Consider the following 27794-nt stretch of genomic DNA (forward strand, 5'->3'; position numbering starts at 1 on the left):
TTAACTGTGGACTGAAAATTGACCTAATCAGCTAAGTTGATGTTCTGCCCTAACTCTGCCCTCGGATAGCCCCTTACTGATTCTGTTTGGAGATGGATGGTTAGTGGACATATTCAGCGGAACTAACTGGTTAAGTGCTGCTGAATATTGGATTCTGGATCGCTCAATGGGGTTTTGCCAGGCAGGAGCCTCTCCTGCCCAATTAAACCATTTTGAATATTGACCTCCATATAATTTTAAGTGTAGAAAGCAAAACATCATGACAAGAAACTAGTAAGGCTTATGTTGCTCATTTAAAGGTAAAGGTAGGACACCCAGTATACCAGGTTAAACAAACAGAAGGCGGTTGGGAAGAAGATTCTGGAGTAGGAGTCAATTTTGGCTACCCGAATGTGTATTCTTCCATGCCGCCATGCCCCTGTGCGGCAATCTTCAAAACAGCAGAAGAAACTGGCACAGTCCTTGCCGTCAAGGCACTCATATCCATATTCTTCATCTCGTTCTTGTAAGTGTGCAGCATTATTCATTTGAACTGTGGCTGATCTTGGCCGGATATCAATTGTAGGGGCCTAGAATGAAGAGAAGGAAGACACCATAACTATATTTCTAATACTCTGGCTGATGGTACAGTAGCTAGACCTAGAAATAATTATCAGCGGCTGACCATAATATAGCCACATGAGTTGCATTCAGATCTTCTGTTAATATTTTGTGAAGTAGCACAGTATTTCATGCAGCAATACCATGTTACTCTGTGGATTTCCTTTTGTGATTTCTGCTTGTGGAACAGTACATCATACCTTAGTGTCCCTTCCTCAGAAGACCTACTGATTCCTGGCCCATTTTCAGTTAATTGTGCAATACTGTCATAGCTCTAAAGGAATATTCAATCATATTTGCGTTAGAGTAGCAAGACCACACCTCTACTATATACCAGTATTATTAAAATGATATAATACTCATTTTGATTGGCTTTCATATCTCTAAGGTAGCTTTCTCTGAATATATTTATTGTTCAATATTGCAACATAATTAAGGAAGCTACTTTTAGATAATTACTTTGCTATAGCAAAAGATCCCTATTGTTCTGTGCTTAAAATGCTAAATATTATTGAAATAAGCACGTAGGAATGTTTAATACCATTTAAAAAGAATTATCATGTTCTGATGGACTTTCTGGACTCACTCATTTTAAAGAGCCCCATGTTTCTTACGCATGTAGTGTCCTCTATAATGTTTAAATGCTAGGATTATGCTAAGTCAGCGGTTCCCAAACCTGGTCCCAGAGGCATTCCAGCCAGTCAGGTTTTCAGGACATCCACAATAAATATTCTTGAGAGAGATTTGCATGTCTCCACTGCATGCAAATATCTCTCATGAATATTCATTGTAGATATCCCGAACACAGTCCTAAGTCATTACTGCATTTCAGTGAGTATATAATATTTTTAAAGTTTAACTAACAGATGCAAATATCTTAGGGCCTCTTTTACAAAGCTGTGCTACCAATTCTGGGTGTGGCAAATGAGAGGAAGCCCATTCAGTTCCTATGGGCTTCCTCTCATTTGCCATGCGGGAATCACTAGTGCAGTTCTGTAAAAGAAGCCCTTAAAAATTTGGTGCTTTCTACTATGAAATTCTGAGGTGTGCAAAAGGACAAAGTGAAATATGATTTTTGTACCTTACAATAACATTCAACAAACTAAATATCACCAAGTTGTCTGTCTTTGTATGTGGATCACAAATTTTGCAGAATTAAGACTCACCTAAATATCTATTTCAGGCTTTCTCTGTTCCAAAGTGGCTATAAGAATACATGAGATAGATTGGGGGGTGTTGATCGTACATGTGATATTGAAGCACTTCCATTTACTGGCAAAAACATGGGCAGAGAACCCCATATTGCTTAGAGGAAACATTGTTTGCAGCTATAGACTCAAAAAGGAGAAACCATTAAGGACTAAATTCAATAAATGGTGCCAAAATAAATAACACTTAGCACTATTCTATAAACAGTGCTTAAAGTTAGGCACCATTTATAAAATAGCTGTTACAGCCAGGAAACCTGACTACATTTAGGCATGACCATTTACGTCAACGAAACCTTGGTGTAAATCTCTTTAAACTATAACAGCACGGATAAATTAAAGGAATGCCCCTGATCCGCCATGACCACGCCCACTTTTTGGATCTGCATGTAAAATTTAGGCACAGATCCCACAACTAAATTTATGCATGTAAATTCTAATTAAATCCAATTAGCTCCAATACATGTTTGTTAATATCTCAATTAAAAGTGCTAATTGGCTCTTTATTCAATTAAATTGTGCACACAAATTGTGCAATTTTTAGCGACTTTTATAGAATTCAGGGGTTAATGTACATTAAGAGGGAACTCTAGAATTGGGATCCTAGAGGGCACCTAATTAGAACCTTTTCTATAAAGAAAAGTAGATACCCATTTTCCACTAAAAAATACTAGCATAACCAGGTATATATGCACATATGCATTTAGGGGCAAGCATCTGCACTAGCCACAGAATTGGATAAATGTTCACACCTAGATTCTGGAGATATGTGTGTAGCTTATAGTGTTCAAGCAGTTATGCATGTAGGTTTGTACCCCATTCACACTCTACCCAGACTCCACCCATGTAGATATGGGTGGCCCCAAATGATAGATGTTTTTTCTGCAATAATGGAACAAAATGAAAATGTCTAAGGCCAAAATTGAGATGTTTTTGGCTAGACCTGTTTCAATCATGACTAAGTGACCACATAACCACTGGGGGGGGGGGATTAAGGTATATCCCCCCTCATCCCTGAGATGTGACACTGACAATACATACCAGGCTGTATGACAGTTTCACATATGATGGCCATTCCTATTAGAACAGCAAGCAGGTCCTAGGAGTAGCCTAGTGGTCAGTGCAGTGGACTGTAGAGAATGAGACCCAGGCTCATATCCCACTCTAACTGGTACACTTGTGGTGGAACGTGTGAGTCCTTCAAAATACACTAATTATCTACTATACCTACATATATGTGACACCAGCAAGCTTGAGAGCTATTGTAGTGATTTACCTGGGACCTTTTATGTGAATCCACTGCCCCACTATTCTGATGTGATGTCTGTGTGGCCAGACTACTAAGAATGATGGCTCCCAGACATCCCAATGGCTAGTTTTGGAGGCACTTTTCTCTTGGATGTTTTATTTTCCAAAATGGTCCCACAAGAAAATGCACTGAGCTCAAAATGTCTAGGCAAAAAGTGATGTTTTTCAGGTTCCAAAATGGCTATATTCACCACTCAAATGTTGGATGTTTCTATCAAAATGTCCAAAGTCAGACTTAAGACAATTTATTGAAAATGTCCCTCCACATCATCATGATATCTGCTGCATTAGCAGTTAATTCATAACTACAACCTCTGTGTTCCATTCTCCACCCAATCAACACCCTGAAATGATTTCTGCATGAACTGTTTAATGAAATAATCAGCATGAGCTAACACTTAATGCACTGTGTTAACTATTATTGTAGTGTGCAAGCTGTAAGCATGCACTAATTCTCACATTACACAGATAAGTCAGCTTAGGTAAAACTGGCTTCTTGTTTCTAGTTTGATGTTAATTACTAACAGGCCAATTTCATAACAGGACACCTGGTCGACATCTTTTCTAACTATAGGTGTCTACTTTCCCTTATAGAGTACTAGCCTAACTGGTATATCCGTACTTAACATTTAGGTACCAGCAATTGTGTTTTACTGCCTAAATTCTACAGATCCATGCGTAAATTATAATATTAATTCTATCATTAATGCGTGTATGAGCTCCACCCATGGGTATGCTTCCTTGCAAATACATGCTATGTAAGCTAAACAGGTATTTTCATGCGTACGTCTGTACATATACATGTAAATGCCATTATTCTAAACAGTTGCACAGATAATGGGTGCGTGTTACCACCTATATTATAGACTTGCCACCTATACGCTTCTTTGTGTCTGTGAATTTACAATAGCCCCCTGATTCTATAAAAAGTCACCAAACATTACGCACAAAAATTTAGGCATGTTCCTGATTTGTGCATGCAATTTAATAGCATAACGAGCCAATTAGTGCCAAGAATTAGCTTTTTAACGAGCAATTATTAGCACCAACAAGATTTTAATTGGGACTTCTACATGTAAATTTAGGATCCACGCCTAAAATTTACACATGGCCTGAAAACGGAGGCGTGGAAATATGAGGATCATAGGCATTTTGGGGCCCATCGGGGATGTGGTTTTGAGTTACATGTGTAATTATAGAATAATGATGTTTGCACGTAAATTTAGGCACGGATATTTGCACCACGTTTTCATTGGTGCAAATGGTGGTGCCTAAATTTATGCATGACCTATCCCCTTAAGCGTTTCTTCTATAAACTGCGCTGAACTTTAAGGCATCGCTTGTAGAATACCACTTAAGCGGGGGTTTTTCAGTGACGATTTTTTAGGTGCCATACATAAAATCTAGCCTTATATCTTTAAAAAAAAAACCACTGGCAAATGAAATATGAACTGTGCTACTTTTCAAATACTTATGCTATACGACAGATGTGAGACCCAGCACTGGAAGATTTGTGCAATTTAAACCTTTTCAAAACTCTAAATTACAGCACCAGTACTGATTGCAATGCTAATATATAATTTTGATTGCATGTTAGAATTTTAGGAATGATTTCATTTTTTTTGTTTTTACCAATAAAATTTCAGGACACGTGTAAGTTCTGAAAAGGTGTAATGATGGGTCTTGGTGCAGATGATGACTAAAAGAGAAGCGAGGAAGAGAAAAGCAGACATTTTTATAGCAGCTATCATCTACTTTCTCCGCTCATGTGGTCCAAAATTATGGATAGCTTTTGAATATAACAGGATAATGCATGACAGCACGTTAACTACTGTATTACTATGTTGCATTTTATATGGAAAAATCTCTAGCATCACATTTAATTAGAAGGCTTAAATGTTGGGCTATTACAAATATCATTTAAGCTTCTTTAATAACTCAGCAATCACATGCAGTGAATGACCATTCCAAAAGCATTATACCTTCATTGTAAACATCCGAAGAAGCTTTTGTTTTGCAGACAGAAAAGAAAACCATTGATTGTTTGGGTTTTTTGTATGTAAGGTGGGGAAAAGAAGAAAACCAAATTATAAATATTTAAGAAAGTTTACTTGAAAACATTGGCAATTAAAAAGAAAGACAATTATAATTATAGGTGAAATAACCTTAAGTTCTGACACAGAATGAAAGGATGGTTATCCTGCTTCCAGTTATTGCAATGAACAGTGCTGGTCTTGCTTTCAATGAAGAAAACTACAGTGTAGGCTTCTAAAATGCTGGTTATTATTTTGAGCACTCAGGCAATCAGGTATGTATCAGAAATTCAACCTCTTCATATAGAGTTGCTCACACAGTGCCAGTTGCCCACAGGAACAAAGATATGCCCTAGGTGGATTTCCAGCTTTGAAGTCCCCTCAATCAGCTTTCAGTCCCCTACGCCCAACTCCCACGGTTTTGATAACTAAGCTACCCCTAAGTTTCCAATTCATTATATATTTGAAACATTATATATTATAAACAATCTAAACAGTTTACAATAAACAATTACAAGATGTAAAAGGAGCTACAGATTTGGGGTTCCTTTTACAAAGGCGTGCTGAAAAATAACCTGTGGTAGTGTAGACGCATGTTTTGGGCGGGCAAAGGATCACTTTTCAGTGCACCTGTAAAAAATGCCTTTTTAAACTTTTTGCCAAAAATGGACGTGCAGCAAAATGAAAATTGCCGTGCGTCCATTCTGGGTCTGAGACCTTACTGCCAGCCATTGACCTAGTGGTAAAGACTCACATAGTAACTGGGCAGTAATGACCTACATGCGTCAAATGCCACTCGGCATGTGTCCGATACGTGTGTCTGAAAATAAAAATATTTTTCGGATGCGCGCCAAAAATTAAATTACCGCAAGAGCCATGCAGTAGCTGGGTGGTAACTCCATTTTGGTGCACGTTGGGTGAGCATAGACGCTTATGCAGCTAAGTAAAAAGGCCCCAAAGATAGAAAAAAGTTTGGGCACTGCATGCTTGCAGAGTCCCCCATCACTCCAATCAGTGCCTAGTATTGCACTGACAGGATGTCAGTTGGGATAGCATTGTGAAAAGAAGTAATTTATTGGTACTAGTTTATTTGGGATTTCATCATGTTTCTTCATCTTATTTGTGTGATAGTACTCAGCGTTATGTACCAGCTCTAGCTTTGCATTCTGCAAATACAAGTGAACTTATTGTGCCTTCTTATCGACAAGTGCAACTAGATCAGACAAGGAAAAGAGTTTACTCGGTTGCTAGACCATGTGAATGGAATAAATTTCCATTGGATCTCCGGAAATGGAGAAACAGGTTGCTTATCATCTGACGTGAGGTACCTGGGGCCTTGGACTTGCTGTTTTGTGTGATGTTTTTGTCAGTTTGAATGTCATTGTTGTAAGCTGGTATTTGTTTATGTGTGTACTTTTGTTCTCCACCTTAGATAAGGCAGATTATAAATAATAATAAATGTAAATTAAGCTTTCAGTTGTGTAAAATGCATAATTGGACATCATACTCAACCTTAGTGCCCTTTTTACTAAAGTGCGGTAAGTACAAAACCTGAGTGATACCTGTTGGGGAATGCAGATAGCACATGTCATGCCAGCACACTGATGTTTTTTATTTATTTAGGGCCCTGTTTACTAAGCTGTGCTAGTGTTTTTAGTGTGTGCCAAACACTAGAGTCACACATATGTTCCTATGGGCAACTTAGCATTTAGCATGTGCTAATCATTAGTGCACACTAAAAATGCTAATGTGCTCTTAGTGCTGCTTAGTAAACAGGGTGATTAGTTATTTATTTCACAGTTTATATACTGCACTATCAAACTTTCTAGGTGGTTTACAAGCAATACATATATATTAAAAAGACATATACTTCTCCACTATTGCTCTTCCAGCAGATCAATACATAAAAATCAAGCCTCCAATTCAGTACCAAAGGCCTCCTTAAATAAGAATGCCTTTATATACTTTCGAAATTGACCATAGTTCTTCAATGTACGAATCTGGTCTGGAAACTGGTTCCACAGTCTTGCCCCTTCCACATAGAACATTTTTGATCTGTAATCTTCCAATCATATATATATATATATTTCACAATACATTCTTAGCAAAGTTGCTAAGGTAGTAGGTGCCTCACTATTTACACATTTATAGATCAATGTCAAGATCTTAAACTGTGCACACCATTTAGTCGGTAGCCAGTGAAGTTTAATCAAGGCTGGGGTGATGTGATCAAGTTTATTTGTTGTAGTCACTAACTTACCAAGACATTTTGTGACATCTGAAGAGGATGCACCAAATATCCCGGAACTCCCAGAAGCAGAGCATTACAGTAATCAAAAGATCACTGACCTAAAATTGTCATCAGAAAGGAAAACCCTCAAGCTATTCAAAAGCTGTAATTTTAAAAAAATTGCTTCACCAAACCCTCCAATGACTTGAAAAGGATAATGAAGAATCCAAGAGCACTCCCAGGTATGTCATCTCTTGTTTAACATTTATCATGCACAGAATCACTATCTGGGTCTTAGTCATATTATGTCTATTTGCTGACATCCAATTTTTTATAGTTGAAAAAAGAAAAAGGTGCAAGCAATCAAATCCTTCTTCAAATGGTTTTTCAATGGTGGAAAAACTCTGAATATCATCAGCACATAGGCTGTATGATATTCCCAAACCTTTCAAAAGCTTGCAAAGTGATAACATGTAAATGTTAAACAGAACAGGTGAGAGAGCAGAACCTTGGGGTACTCTTGAATGAATTTCCAACTAAGTAGATACAGTCTAGCCATCTGCTAACAATTACTCCATATTTTCTAACTCCTCTTACTCTCTTACCTATCTATATGCTTCTTCTTTGCTTACATCCTACACAGTCTATTAAAATGTTCTATTACATATTGTGTTGACATTGTAATAGTATACTACTAGTAAAAAAGGCCCGTTTCTGAGAGGAATGAAACGGGCGCTAGCAAGGTTTTCATGGAAGTGTGTATGTTTGACAGTGAGTGTGTGAGAGACAGAGTGAATTTGCGACTGTGTGTGTGTGTGTGTGTGTGTGTGTGTGAGAGAGTGAGACTGTCTGTGTGAGAGTGTGTGTTCGAGACAGAGAGTGTGCCACAGGGGTCCCCCCCTGCATGTGTTGGCATCCTTCCCGCTCCCCCCCCCGTGTTTCCTTTTCCCATATCCATGTCGTCCCTCCCCCCTCCCAGCCTCAGGGTCGTGGCCCCCCCCCCCCCCGGCCTGCAGGATCGTGGGCCCTGTGGCGGCGTTTTTCTGTATCGTAGTGTTTGAGAGAGTGTGTGTGAGAGAGAGTGAATGTGTGAGTGTGACAGAGTGAGAGTGTGTGTGGCGTGTTTGTGCGAGAATGTGAGTGTGTGTGTGTGAAAGGGAATCCCAGCTTCAGGGTGTTGGCCCCGCCTCCCTTGGGCTTTCAGGATGGTGGTCCCTCCGTCTGCCGGCGTTTTTCCCCCTTCCCTCCTCGCAGGTTGAGGTTCGAGTGCCCCCCCTTCCCTCCTCGCAGGTTGAGGTTCGAGTGCCCCCCCCTTCCAGTGCCTTTCAGGGTCGTGGCGCTCCCTCCGACTGAAGCTGTCTCCCTTCCTGGCACATTCAGGCAGGCAAGCTGGCTCCCTGCGTGTGTCCAACGTTCAGGCTGCCTGCCTGCGTCGCTCCCTCCGTGTCTCCGAGTTTGTGCGGGCCCGGGGCGATGGGAGTCCTGCGAAGTAGGGAAATGGCTGCCGAGGGGCAAGGGGAGTGAGATCGCGTGTCGCCGATGCTTACGTCCCCGCCTGTCTCTCTCCGACGTTGTGCGGGCAATGTTAGTCCTCCGGAGGTGGTAAATATCTACCGAGGGTCAGGGAGATGGCGTTTGGCCGATTGTCATAGCGCCGCCCTCGACGTCATGACGTTATGACGCGAGGGCAGGCCAGACACTCAGGGCAAACCGGATATCTCTGGCGCCTCAATTTCCGGCTTGAGGCTTCAGAACGTTGGAGGTGCCTTTTATTATATAGAGATAGTATACTTTGTATTGTTATTTGAATATTTTTACTGCTGTAATTGTCTATTGCTTATGTTTGATTTATTCTTCTTGCACAGTGCCTTGAGTGAATTCTTTCAAAAGGACGGTAAATAAATCCTAATAAATAAACAATTCATGGACAAGCACATGCACACATATGGGTGTAATTCTTTAAAACAGGTACTGACATTTATAGTCTAAAAACACATGTAAATGATTAGAATAATGGCATATACACACGTATGTATGCACTAAAGGGGTCTTTTACAAAGGCACACAAGTGTTTTTAGTGCATGTTAATGATTAGCTTGTGCTAAACATTAGAGATACCCATAGGACTATATGAGCATCTCTAGCGTGTAGCACATGCATATTTTTAGTGTGTGCTAAAAACACTAGCACACCTTTGTAAAAGGACCCCTAAGGCATGTAAATTCACAAAACCTGCCTAAGCGCTATTCTATAAATACATGCATATCTTACCTAGCTCATATTTTACAAGAAGGTGAACACATCTAGAGTCTAGGCAGAGCAATGGCAGGACTCACAGGGAAAAATTACTCTTGACCTCACATAAAACTGTAAACACACAACGCCGTTGAGGCAAGATTACCATCCAAAATAATTATTAGGTTAACGTTGATTTTTCTAATGGAGGAAAAAAGACTTCCGCTGCCAACAGACACTGAGGGCCTCTTTTACAAAGCCATGCTGGCGATTCCCATGAGGCAAATGAGAGGAAGCCCAAAGGAATTGAATGGGCTTCCTCTCATGTGCCGTGCAGGAACCACTAGCGCGGCTTTGTAAAAGAAGCCCTGTATTTTTCAAGTGCCTATTAATAGGATTCTGGTATATTTCACTGGTCAAAAAAACTCCAGTCTTTTATATGCTTTTTTAAAAATATTTTTCAACATTTTTAAGTATAATTAATAGCAAATCTAAAGTGTCTTAAAAACAGTCCAAATGCAGCATAATCAAAAATCCAAATAGAAAACACTTATCTGTGACCTACAGTGACCCTCCATTTCAGTGAAGCAGCTTTATCAGGGACTGTGATTTTAACAATATAATTTCTCATTCAGTTTGACAATTTCATTAAAAACACAGTCCCTGAGGAAGCTGCTTGAATGAAATGGAAGGCCTCCGTCAGGCACAGATAAGCGTTTTTCTGTTTGAATTTTTGATTTTGCTGCATTTGGACTGTTTCTATTTATGTATCTATTTATTTATATAAGACATATATAACCCACCTATCCAAACATCTAGGCAGAGTACAATATAACTCTTAGGGGGTCTTTAACTAAAGATTAGCTCGAATTATCTGCAGCAGGGCCCATAGAAATAAAATGGAACCTGCTGCAGATAACTCGAGCTAACCTTTAGTAAAAGACCCCCTTATAAAATAGCACATAAAACATTACAATAAAACATATAAACATCCAATTCCCCACAAAATCCTGAAAATCCTCCCATCAGGTAAACAAAAACAACAAGGTTTTCAACTGCTTTTTAAACTAAGGCACAGAAGAAATCCTGGTGCATGGACAAAGTAAGAGAATGCCACAACCAGGGACCAGCAACAACAAAACTTTGGTTTCAAATTTCCTCCAAACGCATTTGATGAAATGAAGGAACAATCACTAAATTCAAATCTTGAGACCGCAAAGTTCTCGCAGGACAATATGCCTGAAAACTCTGCACCAAAGCCAATGGAGTAGCACCCTGATGTGCCTGAAATACCAACAATAGGAGCTTAAACTCAATACACTGCACTATGGGTAACCAATGTAACAGCTGCAACTGAGGCGTAATGGGGGGGATTCTATATATGGCGCCTAAAAAATCTGCACAGAAATCAATGCTGACTAAGCGTATTCTATAAACGGCGCCTATATTTAGGCATTGTATATAGAATATGCTTAGTTGTTATCTCAACGCCTAAAACTAAATGTCTCCATTTACACCAACGAAAATGTGGCGTAAATTCTGGAATGTAGATTTAGGTGCACTGGGACATATTCTATAACTACACACATAAATGTTGGACTACCCATTTCCCCGCCTATAACCACACCCCCTTTTCCTGTGCATGTTAGAACTTAGGCGCACTGCATTACAGAGTTGTGCGTATAAATTCTAATTATTGCAAATTAGTGCTCATTATTGTTTAAGAGGTGTTATCAATGCTGATTAGCTTGTTAAGCCAATTAAGCATTGTTATAGAATATGCTTCAATTTCGGCACAGCTCTCTAGGCATGCTATATAGAATCTGGGGGAATGTGTACCTCTCAAGTCAAACCCATACAAAGCCATGCTACAGCATTCTGTGCCACCTGAAAAGCTCATAACCTGAGCAGGGAAGACCACACAACAGAGCATTACAATAAACAAAGGGACCCTTTTACTAAGCCGCATAGGCGCTTACATGCACCCAATGCACGCCAATTTGGAACTACCACCCGGCTACCGTATGGCCCGGGCAGTAATTTCATTTTGTGTGTGCAGCCAGTAGGTGCGCCGGAAAATTTCCAGCACACAGCGCTAACTGGGCAGTAATTGGCATTGTATGTGCATTGACAATTACTGCCCGATTAACGTGTGAGACCTTACCGCTAAAGTCTCAGGTCCAAAATGGACGCGCATCAATTTTCATTTTGCGGCATGCACATTTTTGCCCAAAACAAACAAGGCCTCTTTTGCAGGTGCGCTGAAAAATGAACCTGCACGCGTCCAATACACGTGTCTACACCAGCGCAGATCACTTTTCAGCGCACCTTAGTAAAAGGACCCAAAAAAGAGGTAGCTAATAACTCTGCAGCACAGCACAAATCTTTGTTTTGTTAAGTTCTGTCTGATGGGTGTCAAAATATTTTATCTTTTTGACTTCAATGGTATTAGGTTACTGATTGTCTTAAAATTTCCTTTTAGTGTTCTTAACATTAGATCATTGATTCAGTGTTCTGGTATTGTAAAGTGCTGTCCCACAGAGGTGGCATCCTGGTTGGCATTGGAATGTTTAAAATTGTGTTTAAATAAATTGAGCATTGTCATTGAGCCTTGTCTTTAGCATCTGGCTTCTTTCTCCAATATAATACCCTTCTTCACACTTTTTGCATTGAATGATATATACCACATAAGACCTTTGAAGTCAAAATGATGAAATATTTTGACACCCACCAGACAAGACTTAACAAAGATCTGGGCTTTCTATTCCACTATAAACCATAAATTTTTACTGCTTTGTCACTCTCTTATCAGCCATCCAGCTCTCCCTGTTTCTCACCTAACCCACCCCACCCTCTTCCTGAGAGACTGTCATTGGAATGCTTTTGTGTTTCGCTTATATATTCTGACATTTGTCAACACATCTAGAAAATTGAAATGTTCATAATAGAAATTACAGTCAAACTTGATTGGAGTAACTCAGCCAGTAGTATTCCATAACAAAAATGTCATCTATGTAACTCCCCCAGTATACAACCTTATTGTACCCTGGTGTGGGATAACCACACCTGATTCACTTCCACCTCATTTGACTACAACACAATCTTGTATTTGTTATCAACCGAAATGGCAAACACCATTACGGTACTCTGTAAGCCACACTGAGCCTGCAAATAGGTGGGAAAATGTGGGCTATAAATGTAACAAACAAATAAATAAATAAACATCTGCTTATTTCCGATCTGAAGAAGAAGGGTTATCTTCGAAAGCTAATCAAAAAATGTACTTAGTCTTATTTTCTTTTCTATGTTTTGATTTATTTCTATTTATTACCCTCTTTGTAGATGAATTTAATTCCTCTGTTTCACTTCTCTATAACAGGCAAACTTTAGTGTAGAGAAGTGACACAGAGGAATTAAATTCTGTCATTGGCACTTAAGTGTTCCAGCATATAACTGTGAGGGGATATTAATGTGGGAGCGGCATGTGCTGGCCATGGCTGTGTTGCCAAATTATGAGTGCCAATTTTTTGGTACTACTTATAGAATTTGGTCTAATATGACTGCACTGTCCAGGGATCACAATCTTTATGTGGCTGCAAGTATTGGGATCCTTGATGCAGAAAGAGTGGTGAGCACTGCTATAAAGAGTGCAAAAAGAGAAAGACTGAAAAGTAAAAACAGGAAACAAAGGCCCATGTTAACAAAGGCATGCTAGCGTTTTTAGCACGCAATAAACATTAGCACGTGCTAACTGTGTAGATGCCTATAATATTCCTACGGGTGTCTACATGGTTAGCACACGCTAATTTTTAAACAGGGGTCAAACAGCTTTTCAAAAATTATATTTCACATTTCAAAACATATGAGATAATCTAATATGTGAAGGGTAATTATATAAAGGGCAACTAAATATAGGTGCAATTTAGCATACTAATTTATAGAATAGGCACACTTACATGCCTAAATGATGTCACAAATTGACATTCATGCATATATGTGCTAGGCGAGCACACAAGTTGAATGGCATGTAACTGCAAATGAGTTGTACTGGTGGGCAGAGCATGGGCATGTCATGGGTACTTGGCCTAGCAATGCACGCAGTTTATAGAATAGTATGAGATTATGGTTGCCGTTGACAGAGAAACAGAGAAAAATGTAGGTAGATAAAGACCATGGGGCTGACAGTCAGCCCAGATATTCAATGACGGCCATTTCTGGTGACTGGGACCGAATATATGGTTTATCTTTGGCCGGTTTAAACTTAACCAGCGAAGTTAATATTCAGAGATAGCTGGTTAAGTTTAGTTACGCGGCCTGATGTGGCCACTTACAATAGCTGGCTATACGATGAATATTTGAGAACAGCTGGCTATATCGTGTGATATAGCCGGTTATCTCCTATCTGCTAAGTGGGAATATTCAGCGGGGGACAGCTGGCTATCCCCTGCTGAATATCGCCAGATAGCCAATTAAGTGCTATTTAACCAGTCAGATGCCAATCCTGGCTGGATAAATGCTTTTGGATAACGGGGGCATATGGCCTATCCAGTCTGCTCATTCATGCCATCTACTCTCCTTATGACTCCCTTAGAGATCCTATGTACTTGTCCCAAACTCTCTTGAATTCATATACTGTTTTTGTCAAGACCACTTCCACCAGGAGGCCTTTCCGTGAAGAAGTATTTCCTCAGGTTACTTCTGAGTCTATCCCTTTTCACCTTCATCCTATGCCCCCTCGTTCCACAGCTTCCTTTCAATTAAAAGAGACTTGCCTCCTATGAATTTATGCCACATAAGTATTTAAATGTTGCTATCTTATCTTCCCTCTCCTGCCTTTCTTCCAAAGAATACGTATTGAAATCTTTAAGCCTGTCCCCATACGCTTTATAATGAAGACCACTGACCACTGTAGTAGCTGCCTTCTAGACCCACTCCATTCTGTTTATATCTTTTTGAAGATGGGGGTCTCCATAATTCTACAGAATATTCTAAATGTGGTCTCACCACCCTTACAGAGGGGCATCATCTCCTCCTTTTTCCTGCTAGCCATTCCTCTCCCTAGGCACCCAAGCATCCTTCTAGCTTTCACCATCATCTTTTCTACCTGTTTGCCACCATAAGATCATCCTACAATTACATCCAAGTCCCACTTCTGTTGTGCCTAAATTTTGGCTCACAAGTGGCTTTGCACTAGTATTCTATTATGGGTAAGGCACTCCTTAATCCCATTATAGAATTTGCTCTAAATATGCTTTTTTGTCATGCCTACATTTAGGAACCACTTTCTAGAATTGCCCTCATACGGTTTACTTTATTAGTCTTCCCCATTGATAGAGAAATTTGTTTTGCTTTTGACATAAATATTTTTACTGGATTTTTAAAAAATCAAACTTGAGGGCAGTGGTGTTCCTTGGTCAGCTGCTTTGTTGTTGCATTAAGGGCCCTTTTACTAAGCTGTGCTAAAACGTGGCCTGCGCTAAGACCAGCACGTAGGTTTACTACGCACTGAGATCACTTTTAGTGCGGCTGTAAAATGGCCGCATTTCTTATTTCCCCCATTACCCCCAGATTCTATATAGGTTGCTTAAATTTAGGCACCAGAATTGGCGCTGACTCTATAACACCATTGGGGGCATAATCAGGGACGAGCTATGGACGTAATCTACTTAGATTTCAGCAAAGCTTTTGACACGGTTCCCCAAAGGAGGCTCTTAAATAAACTGGATGGGCTGAAGATAGGACCCGAAGTGGTGAACTGGATTAGGAACTGGTTGACGGACAGACGCCAGAGGGTGGTGGTGAAGGGAATTCGCTCGGAGGAGCGAAAGGTAAGTAGTGGAGTGCCTCAAGGATCTGGGGCCGATTCTGTTCAATATATTTGTGAGTGACATTGCCAAAGGGTTAGAAGGTAAAGTTTGCCTATTTGCGGATGATACTAAGATCTGTAACAGAGTGGACACCCCGGAGGGAGTGGAAAACATGAAAAAGGACCTACGGAAGCTAGAAGAATGGTCTAAGGTTTGGCAATTAAAATTCAATGCGAAGAAATGCAAAGTGATGCACTTAGGAAGTAGAAATCCACGGGAGACGTATGTGTTAGGTGGGGAGAGTCTGATAGGTACGGGCGGAGAGAGGGATCTTGGGGTGATAGTATCTGAGGATTTGAAGGCGACGAAACAGTGTGACAAGGCGGTGGCCCTAGCTAGAAGGTTGTTAGGCCGTATAGAGAGAGGTGTGACCAGCAGAAGAAATGGGGTGTTGATGCCCCTGTATAAGTCGTTGGTGAGGCCCCACCTGGAGTATTGTGTTCAGTTTTGGAGGCCGTATCTTGTTAAGGATGTAAAAAGAATTGAAGCGGTGCAAAGAAAAGCTATGAGAATGGTATGGGATTTGCGTTACAAGACGTATGAGGAGAGACTTGCTGAACTAAACATGTATACTCTGGAGGAGAGGAGAAACAGGGGTGATATGATACAGACGTTCAAATATTTGAAAGGTATTAATCCGCAAACGAACCTTTTCCGGAGATGGGAAGGTGGTAGAACGAGAGGACATGAAATGAGATTGAAGGGGGGCAGACTCAAGAAAAATGTCAGGAAGTATTTTTTCACGGAGAGAGTAGTGGATGCTTGGAATGCCCTCCTGCGGGAGGTGGTGGAAATGAAAACGGTAACGGAATTCAAACATGCGTGGGATAAGCATAAAGGAATCCTGTGCCGAAGGAATGGATCCTCAGGAGCTTAGTCAAGATCGGGAGGCGGGGCTGGTGGTTGGGAGGCGGGGATAGGGCTGGGCAGACTTATACGGTCTGTGCCAGAGCCGGTGGTTGGGAGGCAGGGCTACTGGTGGGGAGGTGAGGATAGTGCTGGGCAGACTTATACGGTCTGTGCCTGTGCCAGAGCCGGTGGTTGGGAGGTGGGGCTGGTGGTTGGGAGGCGGGGATAATGCGGGGCAGACTTATACGGTCTGTGCCCTGAAGAGCACAGGTACAAATCAAAGTAGGGTATACACAAAAAGCAGCAAATATGAGTTATCTTGTTGGGCAGACTGGATGGACCGTGCAGGTCTTTTTCTGCCGTCATATACTATGTTACTATGTTACTATATAATCGAAAGGGGAGCCCAAGTTTTCCTGAGGACACCCTCGCAGGACATCCCGGCGAAGGGGTGGGGACACCTGTATTATCGAAACAAGATGGGCATCCATCTTTCGTTTCGATAATACGGTCGGGGACGCTCAAATCGCGAAATTTAGGTCGACCTTAGAGATGGACGTCCTTAGAGATGGTCGTCCCCAATTTTCAGTGATAATGGAAACTGAGGACGCCCATCTCAGAAATGACCAAATCCAAGCCCTTTGGTCGTGGGAGAAGCTAACTGGGCACCTTAGGGGGCACTGCAGTGGACTTCAGAAATTGCTACCAGGTGCATAGCTCCCTTACCTTGTGAGCTGAGCCCCCCAAAACCCACTCCCCACAACTGTACAACACTACTATAGCCCTTATGGGTGAAGGGGGGCACCTACTTGTGGGTACTGTGGGTTTGTGGTGGGATTTGAAGGGCTCACATTTACCACCACAAGTGTAACAGGTAGGGGGGGTGGGCCTGGGTCCGCCTGCCTGAAGTGCACTGCACCCACTAAAACTGCTCCAGGGACCTGCATACTGCTGTCACGGAGCTGGGTATGATATTTGAGGCTGGCATAGAGGCTGGAAAAATATTTAAAAAAAAAATTTTGAGGGTGGGAGGGGGATGACCACTGGAGGAATAAGGGGAGGTCATCCCCGATTCCCTCCGGTGGTCATCTGGTCATTTAGGACACATTTTTGTGGCTTGGTCGTAAGAAAAAAAAGGACCAGGTAAAGTCATCCAAGTGTTGGTCCTTTTGTTCGTCAGGGACACCCTTCTTTTTTCCATTTTCGGTTGAGGACGCCCATGTGTTAGGCACGCCCCAGTCCCGCTTTCGCTATGCCTCCGACACGCTCCCATGAACTTTGGTTGTCCCCGTGACGGAAAGCAATTGAGGACGCCCAAAATCGGCTTTTGATTATGCCGATTTGGGCGACCCTGTGAGAAGGACGCTCATCTTGCGATTTGTGTCAAAAGATGGGCACCCTTCTGTTTCAAAAATAAGCCTGCATGTGTGACTTAATTGTCTTAAGCTAATGAGCGCTAATAATAACAGCACTTGACAAGCAATAATGAGCACTAATTGGCACTGATTAGAATTTACATGCACAACTCACTAACCGTATTCTGTAACAAAGAGCGCTGAACTTCTAATGCATGCATGCAAAAATGGGCATGGTTATGGCTGGGGAAATGGGCATTTTGTGGGTATTCCAAAATGTACATGCCTAATTATAGAATATGGCCTAGTGTGCCTAAATCTCAAATTGTTTGAGTTCCACTCAAGTTTTTTTCTTGCAATATCAGCTTATCAATGATATTAACATGGCTTCATGAAAATTTTATTTGCAATGCAGTTTGCATGAAACTGTAGAATTTGTCACAATAAAAAAAGTAACTACACCTTCCTCGGAAGCAATTAAATACAATGAAAAATAAATGCTTTATGCAATTTTCTGTGAAGAATTTTGCTACTGAAAAACAGCTAATGAGTTGATTTGTGCATGATTCTTCATCTCATTAGCAACTTTAAGCAATGTTTACAAATGGTTTCACAAAAGAAAAATTGGATGTTGAAAGCAGCAAATACTTACACATGATTGTATTTGTAATTCTGGCTGCAGTTTACTACATTGGCATTTAAGGGGTCCTTTAAGTAAGGAGCATTAAGACCTAATCCTTGCTTAACATGAAAGAAATCGCATACCACAAAAAAGAATAAAGTGTTTTACAGTGATTTCCTCTTTTCCATGTGCTAACTTCATTGGCTACCAGTACAATACAGGGCTAAATTTAAAACTCTATGTCTGGTCTTCAAGGCCCTGAAAGGATATGGCCCTGAATACCTGAAGAATAGGATAATCTTCCACACACCACCAAGGACACTAAGGTCTTCTCAAGGACTATCACTAACCACACTCTCTCCAAAAGACATTTCACGATGTGGTACCCGCAAGCGAGCCTTCTCCGGAGTAGCCCCCACACTCTGGAATGCACTGCCTGAAAGGCTCCGCTTAACACAAGACTATCTCTATTTCAGGAAGCAGGTGAAAGCTTGGCTCTTCAACTAGGCCTTTAATGGAAGAAGTCACTAACGTGTTAGTCTCACTCACACACACAAGGAGTGACACGGGCTGCACATACTGCAGCAGGACATGTTTATCCACTCTTACCCTAGCTGAGAATTTAACCATCTCTCTGACCTCTTGTGCAACTTTCTCTAAATCAGTCACCTACTTTTTAACTCTTCTTACTCTCTTAACTATCTATATGCTCCTTCTTTGCTTATACCCTATGCAGTCTATTAAAATGTTCTATTATGTATTGTGTTGACATTGTAATAGTATACTATACCATACTTTGCATTGTTAATTGAATATTTTTACTGCTGTAATTGTCTATTGCTTATGTTTGATTTATTCTTCTTGTACACTGCTTTGCATGAATTCCTTCAAAAAGACGGTAAATAAATCCTAATAAATAAATAAAATAACCTTTCTTTTATTTTTTCATTTTTGAAATATTTTTAGAGGCATATCATGGGTGAGGAATGAGCATGGAAGCATTATTCAGGTAGCATGTTCTGATTACAGAACGATAACTAGATACCGCAGACTTTGGGGCCCTTTTACTAAGCTGCAGTAAGCACCAATGTGTGTTTACTGCATGTTAAAAATCAGTTCTGTAGTAATTTTGACATCATGTGCGCTTTCCATGAGCTAAAAAATATATTTTGAGGGCGGAGAGTAGGCATGCCCAGCACTAGTCAATTAGCACAGATACATTACTGCACACTAACCGATTAGCATGTGGCTAGCACAGGAGCTCTTACTGCCTAGAAAATAAGTGTCGGTAAGGGCTCCAACGTTAATGGCCACATGCAGGATTGAAACAGGTGTGATGCTGACTGGACAGAGAGGCATGGAAGGACATGTTTTATTCATTTTGTGCTATCTTTTAAATTTGTTTTGTTATGTAAGCCGCATTGAGCCTGCTACTGGTGGGAAAGTGCGGGTTATAAATGTTACAATACAATACAATACATCCCCTGAAGAAGCGTGGGTGAAAGTGCTTCTTCTTTTCCTGCAAAAGTATGCATAGTAACAGGTTAGGATGTTCACAAAGGAATCTTTCTAATGAAAATTATAGAATTTATGGCACTTATTTAAAAATAAAAAAAGATAAAATTTGAATGAAAAGATATCTGGAGACTTTTTTAGAGCCACTTATAGAAAACAGCTGAATGTTGCCAGAGATATAGAATAAACTCTCTGATCCACCAAGAAAGTTTTCCAGCGGAAACTGAGGTTTTTTTTTCTCCTAAAATAATGTAAATTTGTGATACTGAATGGAAATATATTCCCCCCTACAATATTCAGCTGGCGGCAGTTGGTGTTTTTTTTTAAATTCTGATCATTGCCAGCTAAATTATCCCAAGGTATTCAGTGCTGGTACATGTCTGGGCACCAGCACTGAATATTGAGAGATAATTTGGGACGAGCAGGCTGCCAGAGCTTATGTAGGCCTGGCTGATATTCATCCGGTACTGCATAAGAGTTATGCAGCCCCACCTGAATATTGGGCCATGGTCGCATATCTTTTTTTTTTCTTTTTATATTTTAAAAGAAGTCTCCCAAACTGCCATGGTCGCATATCTTTTTTTTTTCTTTTTATATTTAAAAGAAGCCTCCCAAACTTGCCATGCCAATGTCCCCTTTTTCCCTTCTTCCTTTCCCCAAGCCCGCATTAAGACTCTCCCCAGCCTTCGTTCCCCCCCCCCCCCAACTGTGAAGGTAAGCCCCCTGGCTTACCTACCATCCTTGTTGGTCCAATAGGGTTGTTGTGGGCAGGAACGCAGCCCACTTGCTCCTGTCCCTTGTGGCACCTCTGTAAAATGGCTGCCGCGAGAGAGACTAGACGAGGGAAAGAGGGGACATTGCAAGGGGGACGGGAGGGGGCTCAGGGTTTATTGTGGTTTTTTAAAGAAAAAAAAGTTATGTGAGTGCTGCTCCGATATTCAGAGCTGGCACCCGCATAGCTAAATGGCCTTATTTAGGACAGCTCTTGAAGCCACTTAGCTAGCGGGTGCTGGCACTGAATACTGCCAGCATCCACATAACCTAGGGCTCCTCCCCAGTGCCACCCCTAACCTGCCCACTTTTAGTTTGGGCAATCTCAGGGGCTATTCAGCGGCACTGTCCGGTTAAATGCCGCCGAATATCCCCAGTTGAGCAGCAGGAAGCTATTTAAGTGGTGAGTGCCAATTATTGCTTGTTAAGCACTGTTATCAGTGCTTATCAGCTTGTTAAGCTTCTTAAATTACGCGTACCGATTTTGGCGCCAATCTTTAGGCACGATATATAGAATCCAGGGGAAAATGTCCAAAGTCCAACTTAGACGTCATATCAAAAATGCACGTCAAAGTGTTGCTAATGAACCAAATGTGCACTAAGGCACGCACAACCACACTGTCTTACAATGATTACTTTCACATCAATATAGAATTACCTGTAAATGAAAAAAAAATGAAGATGTAGACTTATTTTGAATTTGCCCGGTACTTGCAACCCAAGTTGGCAGACATCAAAGACAGGATGCTGGGCTAAATGGACCCTGGTCTGACTCAACATGGCTTGTGTTTTGTTTCTATGTTTCTAGTGATTGGCATGATTTCTGGGACTATCAGATTGCATGAGCCCTGAAGTATGAAATTTAGGGATCCTTTTACTAAGCTGCCGGAAAAAAGGCCCTGAGGTAGTGGCAAAGGCCATTTTTCCCACACGCCAGGGCCCTTTTACCGCAGCGGGTAAAATGCCCCCCCCCCCACCCCAAGAAATGGCCATGCGGTAAAATAATCCTTACCGTGTGGTCATGCGGCAGGGAACACTTACCACCACCCATTGAGGTGACAGTATGGATTCCTGCGGTAACTCGATGGTAACTGTGCAGCGTGTGGCGATGCCTGATTACCACCAGGTTTGCGCCGCACTACAGAAAACATTTTTTCCAGAGCACCAGAAATGGCGCGTACTCTAGCCGGAACTACTGCCGGCGGCTGCAATGGCCCGGTGGTAGTTTTAGATTAGCGAGCAGTAAGCCAGCATTGGGCTTACCGCTGTTTTGTAAAAGACCCGCTTAATTCTATATTTCAATTTTCCCTTAATGGGTCACTTAATCCTTTTTTGTACATGGATAAGCTAATGCCTTTACTTTTTGTAGAGGAGACACTGTTTAAACACAATCAGAAACTTTAGATGACATGTTCATTTGAAAAAGTGGTTGAAATTGCCAACCAAAAAGGATGTTTTACATCCTTGACAGTACAACAACTTACTGGATTTTTTTTCTTCTTTTCTTTCTCTTTGCTTGGTTTTCTGTTGCTTACAAAATAATGCAGAGTTCCATACTCCATCAAGGCAGCGAAAACGAAAATAAAACAAACAGAGACAAATAGGTCCATTGCAGTCACATAGGAGACCTTGGGGAGAGATTTACGGGCAATGGTACTAAGTGTGGTCATTGTCAATACAGTTGTAATGCCTGGAAAGAAAAGAGGATTGAAAGAGTCAGAATAATGGTTTGAGACACAATTTAGTCCATAAATATTATACCACAGATTCACTCTACAACAAATGTGTTCACATTTCAAACTAAACTATATGATGTCATGGGATACAATGGCACTCATTTCAAAAAGAGAAAACATCTCAAAAGTGGCACAAAGTGACGGATGTTTTTAATAGGCAAACGACCAAGTTATGATTTTCAAAACTCAGATTTGAGACGATTTTCTTTTGCAATTTGTCTAAATTGCAAGGGGGTGTATTGGGGGCAGGATTTGGGCGGGACCAAATTTTGATGATTTTCATTGAAAATAGAACAAGATAAAATATATAGGGCAAAAACTGGGACATTTTTATCTGGACCTGTTTCAATCACAACTAACAAAAAGGTAATCTAACTGACCAGCTCACCACTGGAGGGATTAAGGCATGATCCCCCTTAATCCCCCAGTAGTCACCGACCTCCTCCCATCCTCCAAAGATGTGACAGTAACAGTACATACCAGGCTCTGTGACAGCTTCAAATATTATGGCCGTTCTTATCAGAGCAACAAGCTGCCTGGCACTGTCCATAGCCAACTCTAGTAGTGGTAACCTAAGGACAGTGCCGGGCAGACTTCTACAGTCTATGTCCCAGAAATGCCAAAAGAAAGACAATGGTCAAGTATTTTATATCATATTCATTGTTGGTTTAATCATGAATTTATAAAGAGTGTGACTGCTGGGCAGACTGGATGGACCATTTAGGTCTTTATTTGCCATCATTTACTCTGTGACTATCCAGCTTATTTTCAAAAGAGAAAGGCGCCCATATTTCGATCTAAATCGGGAGATGGGCGTCCGTTTCCCGTGGGCGCCCAAATCGGTATAATCGAAACCCAATTTTTGGCATCCTCAACTGCAGTCTGTCATGGAGATGAACAAAGATCACAGGGGCGAGTCGGAGGCGTGGCAAAGGCGGGGCTGGGGCATGGTTATCAGCCGAGGAGAGATGGGCGTATTTAGCTGATAATCGAAACAAGAAGAGCGTTTTTGATGAGAATTTGGTCCACTTTATTTGGACCCTTTTTTTCAGGTCCAAGTCCCAAAAAAGTGCCCCAACTGACCAGATGACCACCGGAGGGAATCGGGGATGACTTCCCCTGACTCCCTCAGTGGTCACTAACCCCCTCCCACAAAAAAAAACACTTTACAAACTTTTTTTCCCAGCCTGTATGCCAGCCTCAATGCCGTACCCACCTCCATGACAGCAGAATGTGTTCTATCCTCTGACAGCCTTTCCCTGGTTCTGATGTGGGTCTCGGGTGAGTGTGGCACCTTTTCTGTTAAGGGCACTGCAGAGTCACATCAGCAATGTATTGTGGTGGGTGTTGTGATAAATAAGAGGCTGTCCTAGCCGGGGCAGGCCACTAGATGGCGCTGTTCCCCTAAAAATGTCCAGGATGTCCGGGGTAGGCCACTAGAGGGCGCTAGGAGAATAGGTGGAGGTCACTAGGACCATGGAGAGCCCTGGGAGGTCCACAGGTGTAGGAGGTTATGGGCTGGGTCCTGTGTAGCTAATTAACCACTTTATACCCCACCTGAGATGGGAAAGGAAAGGAAGAGGGCTGGTAGCTGAAGAAAGAGAATCCCCTTGGAAAGAACTGGCTAAACCCTATGGACTTGTGGTGGACTGTGTGCTCAAGGAAGAAAAACAGGCTGGGGTAAGAAGTCCCTAAAGTATTAGTATTGGACTGTATAGCCTCAGTACTTAGAGGAACTGTGTGTTCAAAGAAAGGACTGTGAGTCTAAAGAAAGAAAGGACTGGGTGTCCAAGGAAGGAAGGACTGGGTGTCCAAAGAAGAAGTAGGGCTGTGTGTCCCAGTACTGAGAAGCAGGCTGCAAAGCCTGGGGTTAGAAGTCCCCAAAGTATTGAGGTTAATGCTGAGCCCAGGAATCTGTGTGGGGAGGCTCAGTGTGAAGATATATAATGTATAAAGTATTTAAGCTAGAAGAACTGTGCCCAGGGGCTGGAATAAAGAATTGCCTGAATATGCTGTTGGTAAGACCTGTTTAATTTGCCTCTGGAGAACCAGCTCACCCTGAGTGAGAAAGGGGCCCAGGAGCTTGAGGTTGGATTGCTCAGGATGCTGGGAAGAGGACTGTTTGGAGTCCTGTTTCAGAGGCCACAGGCCAGTGAGGCCTGTTGCAGAGTAGGAGCAGAAGCCTCATCTTCACAGTGTAGGGCATTGGGCTCCGTGATTCCACTAGCTTGTGTTAAATGCTCACGTAGTTGGTAGCCTCTACTCTCATGGTGCTTTTCCTTCTGCTTACTGGGTCAGAGTGTGCCCTGTTTTGTTTCCGGTAGTCCATGAGGTAGTGGCCATTTGTGTAAGACACTTTTAGATCCTGTTCATGTGTTAGCCACGTTACAGCACTTAGTTCTTACCTTGAATATTGCTGAAAGAGGGCTTTGTACACCATTCTGCCAGCTCTGACCTACTGCTAATCTCAGTACCAGCGAGACTCGTTGCCAGTGGGGCACAACCTCTGATCTGCAGTTAACTGTGAGTAAAGGTGCTTATTCAAATAAAGGACGTTTTCAGCGAGATTAGTCTTCAGGTGTGAATTGCTGTGCTAAGGTTATACACCAGCAACAAGTCCTGTTCCTGGAGCGCTTTTAGTGGGTACTGCAGTGCAATTCAGGCAGGCAGACCCAGGCCCATCCACCCCCACCCGTAACACTTGTGGTGGTAAATGGGAGGCCTCTAAAACCCACTGTACCCACATGTAGTTGCCCCCTTCACCCATAAGAGCTATGGTAGTGTTGTACATTTGTCCCTCCCATGACCAAATGGCTTGGATTGAGACGTTTCTGAACTAGGCATTTTTAGTTTCCATTATCGCAAAAAAAAAAACAACAAAAAAAAACCGCCCATCTCAGAAGGGACCAAATCCATGGCATTTGATCCATCCAAACCGTATTTTCGAAATGAAAGATGGACACCCATCTTTTTCAATAATACGGTCTGTCCTGCCTCTTCACATACCCATTTTCGGACATAGACGCCCATGGAGATGGGCATTCGCATTCGATTATGCCCCTCTATGTGGGTTAGTGCAGTGGACTGTAGAGACAGGGAGCCAGGTCCATATCCCATTCTAACTAGTACACTTGTGGTGGAAATTGTGAGCCTTCCAAAACCCACAAAATACCAACTGTGCCTACAGATAGGAGACATCTGCAGACCTAAGGGCTTTTGTAGTGGTGTACAGTTATGTACAGTTAGGTTTTTATGTGTTCCTGGAGAAGTCACAATACAAAATAAGGGTGTTAAGGTGGGAGTTATACCTGGGTCCCTTTATATGAAGTCCACTGCACTGACCAGTAGGCTGCCCCTCTGCTCTGCTGGGATGTCTGTGTGGCCAGTTTTCTAGGAATGGCTTGTTTTTTTGTGCATTTTTCTCTAGAGCTTTTTTTTTCATGGTTTCTAAATAAATATATACTGAACACAAAATATCTGGAAAATAGTGATTTTTGAAACAAAACAATATTCTGCTATTGAGATAGACACAGGGAAAGCCCTTGCTTGTCTCTTGGATCAGTAGCATGAATGTTGCTACTATTTGGGATTCTGTCAGGTACTTGTGACCTGAATTGGCCACTAATGGAAGCAGGATACTGGGCTAGATGGACCATTGGTGTGACCCAGTATGGCTATTCTTATGTTCTTATAAAGTTTGCTGGTTCAAAAATTGCTATGTTCAGGATGAGAATTTTTGTTGTTTCCAGCAAAACGTCTACAACTGGACTTGGACATCATATCGAAAATGTTTCTCTGTGGCTCCTGTTTACTAAAATGCAGTAAGTACTTACCATGCAAATATGCATGCGATAACAATTACTGCATGCCCATGACACTGCACACTAATTCAAGTGATAATTGTTTGCCATGGCAGGGAGCAAAAAGAAGGTGGAGAAGGGGCAGATGTATGTGCATGGACAGTGTCTTGCAGTTAGCACATGTTAAATTACCATGCACTGTCACCACTGTAGATAACATGGGTACACTAGCCACCTCCTCAAGAGGAGGTGTTAAATGAATTCATTCCCTGACACCTGAAAGGTAACCCTTTCCTGCCCACATAGCTTCCCTCCATCCAAAACAGACCTCTCCCAATCCATGAAGTGTTGATATCTATAAAAGAACCCATACCCCCAGCTTCTTCAGCAACCTACCACAAATACCTCACTCTCCATGATGTACCTGGCTTTTACTGGGGTCTTGGTGAATAGTGACAATAATCCCTAAATATTCCTATCTTATTGGAAGACTGAGTTCAGAATGGAGGCCCTGAGCCCTAAGGGTCAAGATGCCAAATAAGAACCTGCATTCTTTATTTTGCAACATGACCCCTAGTGGCAGTACTGCAAGACTACCATTAGGGGTCATTAGAGCTGCCATCTTGAATCTGGATCACCAACAGAGAGCAGCATTTGGGGATTGCTCCTGCCCCCCAGTAGCCACCAGCTTCCCTCCCAGTAAGAGCTGGAGGTCCAGTATAGTGGGAGATTTCTGGAAAGGTTGTCTAGTGTTGGGGGGTGTTTATTTTATTGATGTTAGGGGTGTTATGGGGCTTCTTTATAGATGTTGGGGCCTTTTAGTGCTTTGTTGATAGCACACATAGAACTGCACTATCAATAATATACTTTTCATATAATAAATGTCCGCTCTGTATGATAACTGCATGGGCATATGTCGGCCATGCCCCCAACAGTTACAACATAGGCTATGCCTTTAGAGCTAGTTTCAGTAAATGGCATCCAAAATAAGGCATCGTTATAATCTGCATCAAGATAGTATTTTGACCGGGGTACTCTGCACAGAACGCTCTATACAGAATACTGGTTTAGCATGCTTCTCACTCCTAACTTTGGGCACAAACACGCCTGCCAACAGCTGGTGTAAATGCATGTGCCCAACTGATGACAGACACACAAATGAAGGTATTCTATACCATCGTGCCTAATTTCTGGGAATGCCCCTGACCGGCCCATGTCCCACCCATGGCCACATTCCCTTTGAGTTGTACGTTATGAAATTTAGGTGTGCATGCATAGGAGCCGACTCTGTGGGTGCTGTGGGTGCTTGAGCACCCCCAATATTAATAAAATTCCTTGTATGGGTGGCAGAGCCAGTAGGGGGAGGTGGGGCTGGTGGTTGGGAGGTGGGCCTTGTTCTGGGCAGACTTCTACAGTCTGTGCCCTGAAAATGGCAGAAACAAATCAAGCTCAGGTATACACATAAAGTAGCACATACGAGTTTAAATTGTTGGGCAGACTAGATGGACCATGCAGGTCTTTTTCTGCCATCATCTACTATGTTACTATCAGGCTTATTTTCGAAAGTGATCACCGGCGATCTTCCGACATAAATTGGGAGATGGCCGGCGATCTCTCAAAAGCGGCAAAATCAGTATAATCGAAAGCGACTTTTTTGACACCATC

At 41.9% G+C, this 27794-nt stretch overlaps 1 protein-coding gene across 1 annotated transcript in view; it reads right to left on the minus strand.

Annotated features, from left to right (window-relative positions):
- Positions 1 to 293: 293 nt before the first annotated feature.
- GABRG2 (gamma-aminobutyric acid type A receptor gamma2 subunit) overlaps positions 294 to 27794 on the minus strand; it is a 150177-nt gene continuing 122676 nt past the window's right edge. Inside the window, exons 8-10 of the mRNA XM_030213399.1 lie at positions 22078 to 22283; positions 5099 to 5122; positions 294 to 569 (exon numbers count right to left, since the gene is read on the minus strand). Coding sequence (XP_030069259.1) covers positions 294 to 569; positions 5099 to 5122; positions 22078 to 22283 — 506 coding nt within the window. The remainder of the gene's footprint in view (positions 570 to 5098; positions 5123 to 22077; positions 22284 to 27794) is intronic.

Source organism: Microcaecilia unicolor, chromosome 8 (assembly GCF_901765095.1).
Source record: "Microcaecilia unicolor chromosome 8, aMicUni1.1, whole genome shotgun sequence".
In the NCBI taxonomy this organism is placed as follows: Eukaryota; Metazoa; Chordata; class Amphibia; order Gymnophiona; family Siphonopidae; genus Microcaecilia; species Microcaecilia unicolor.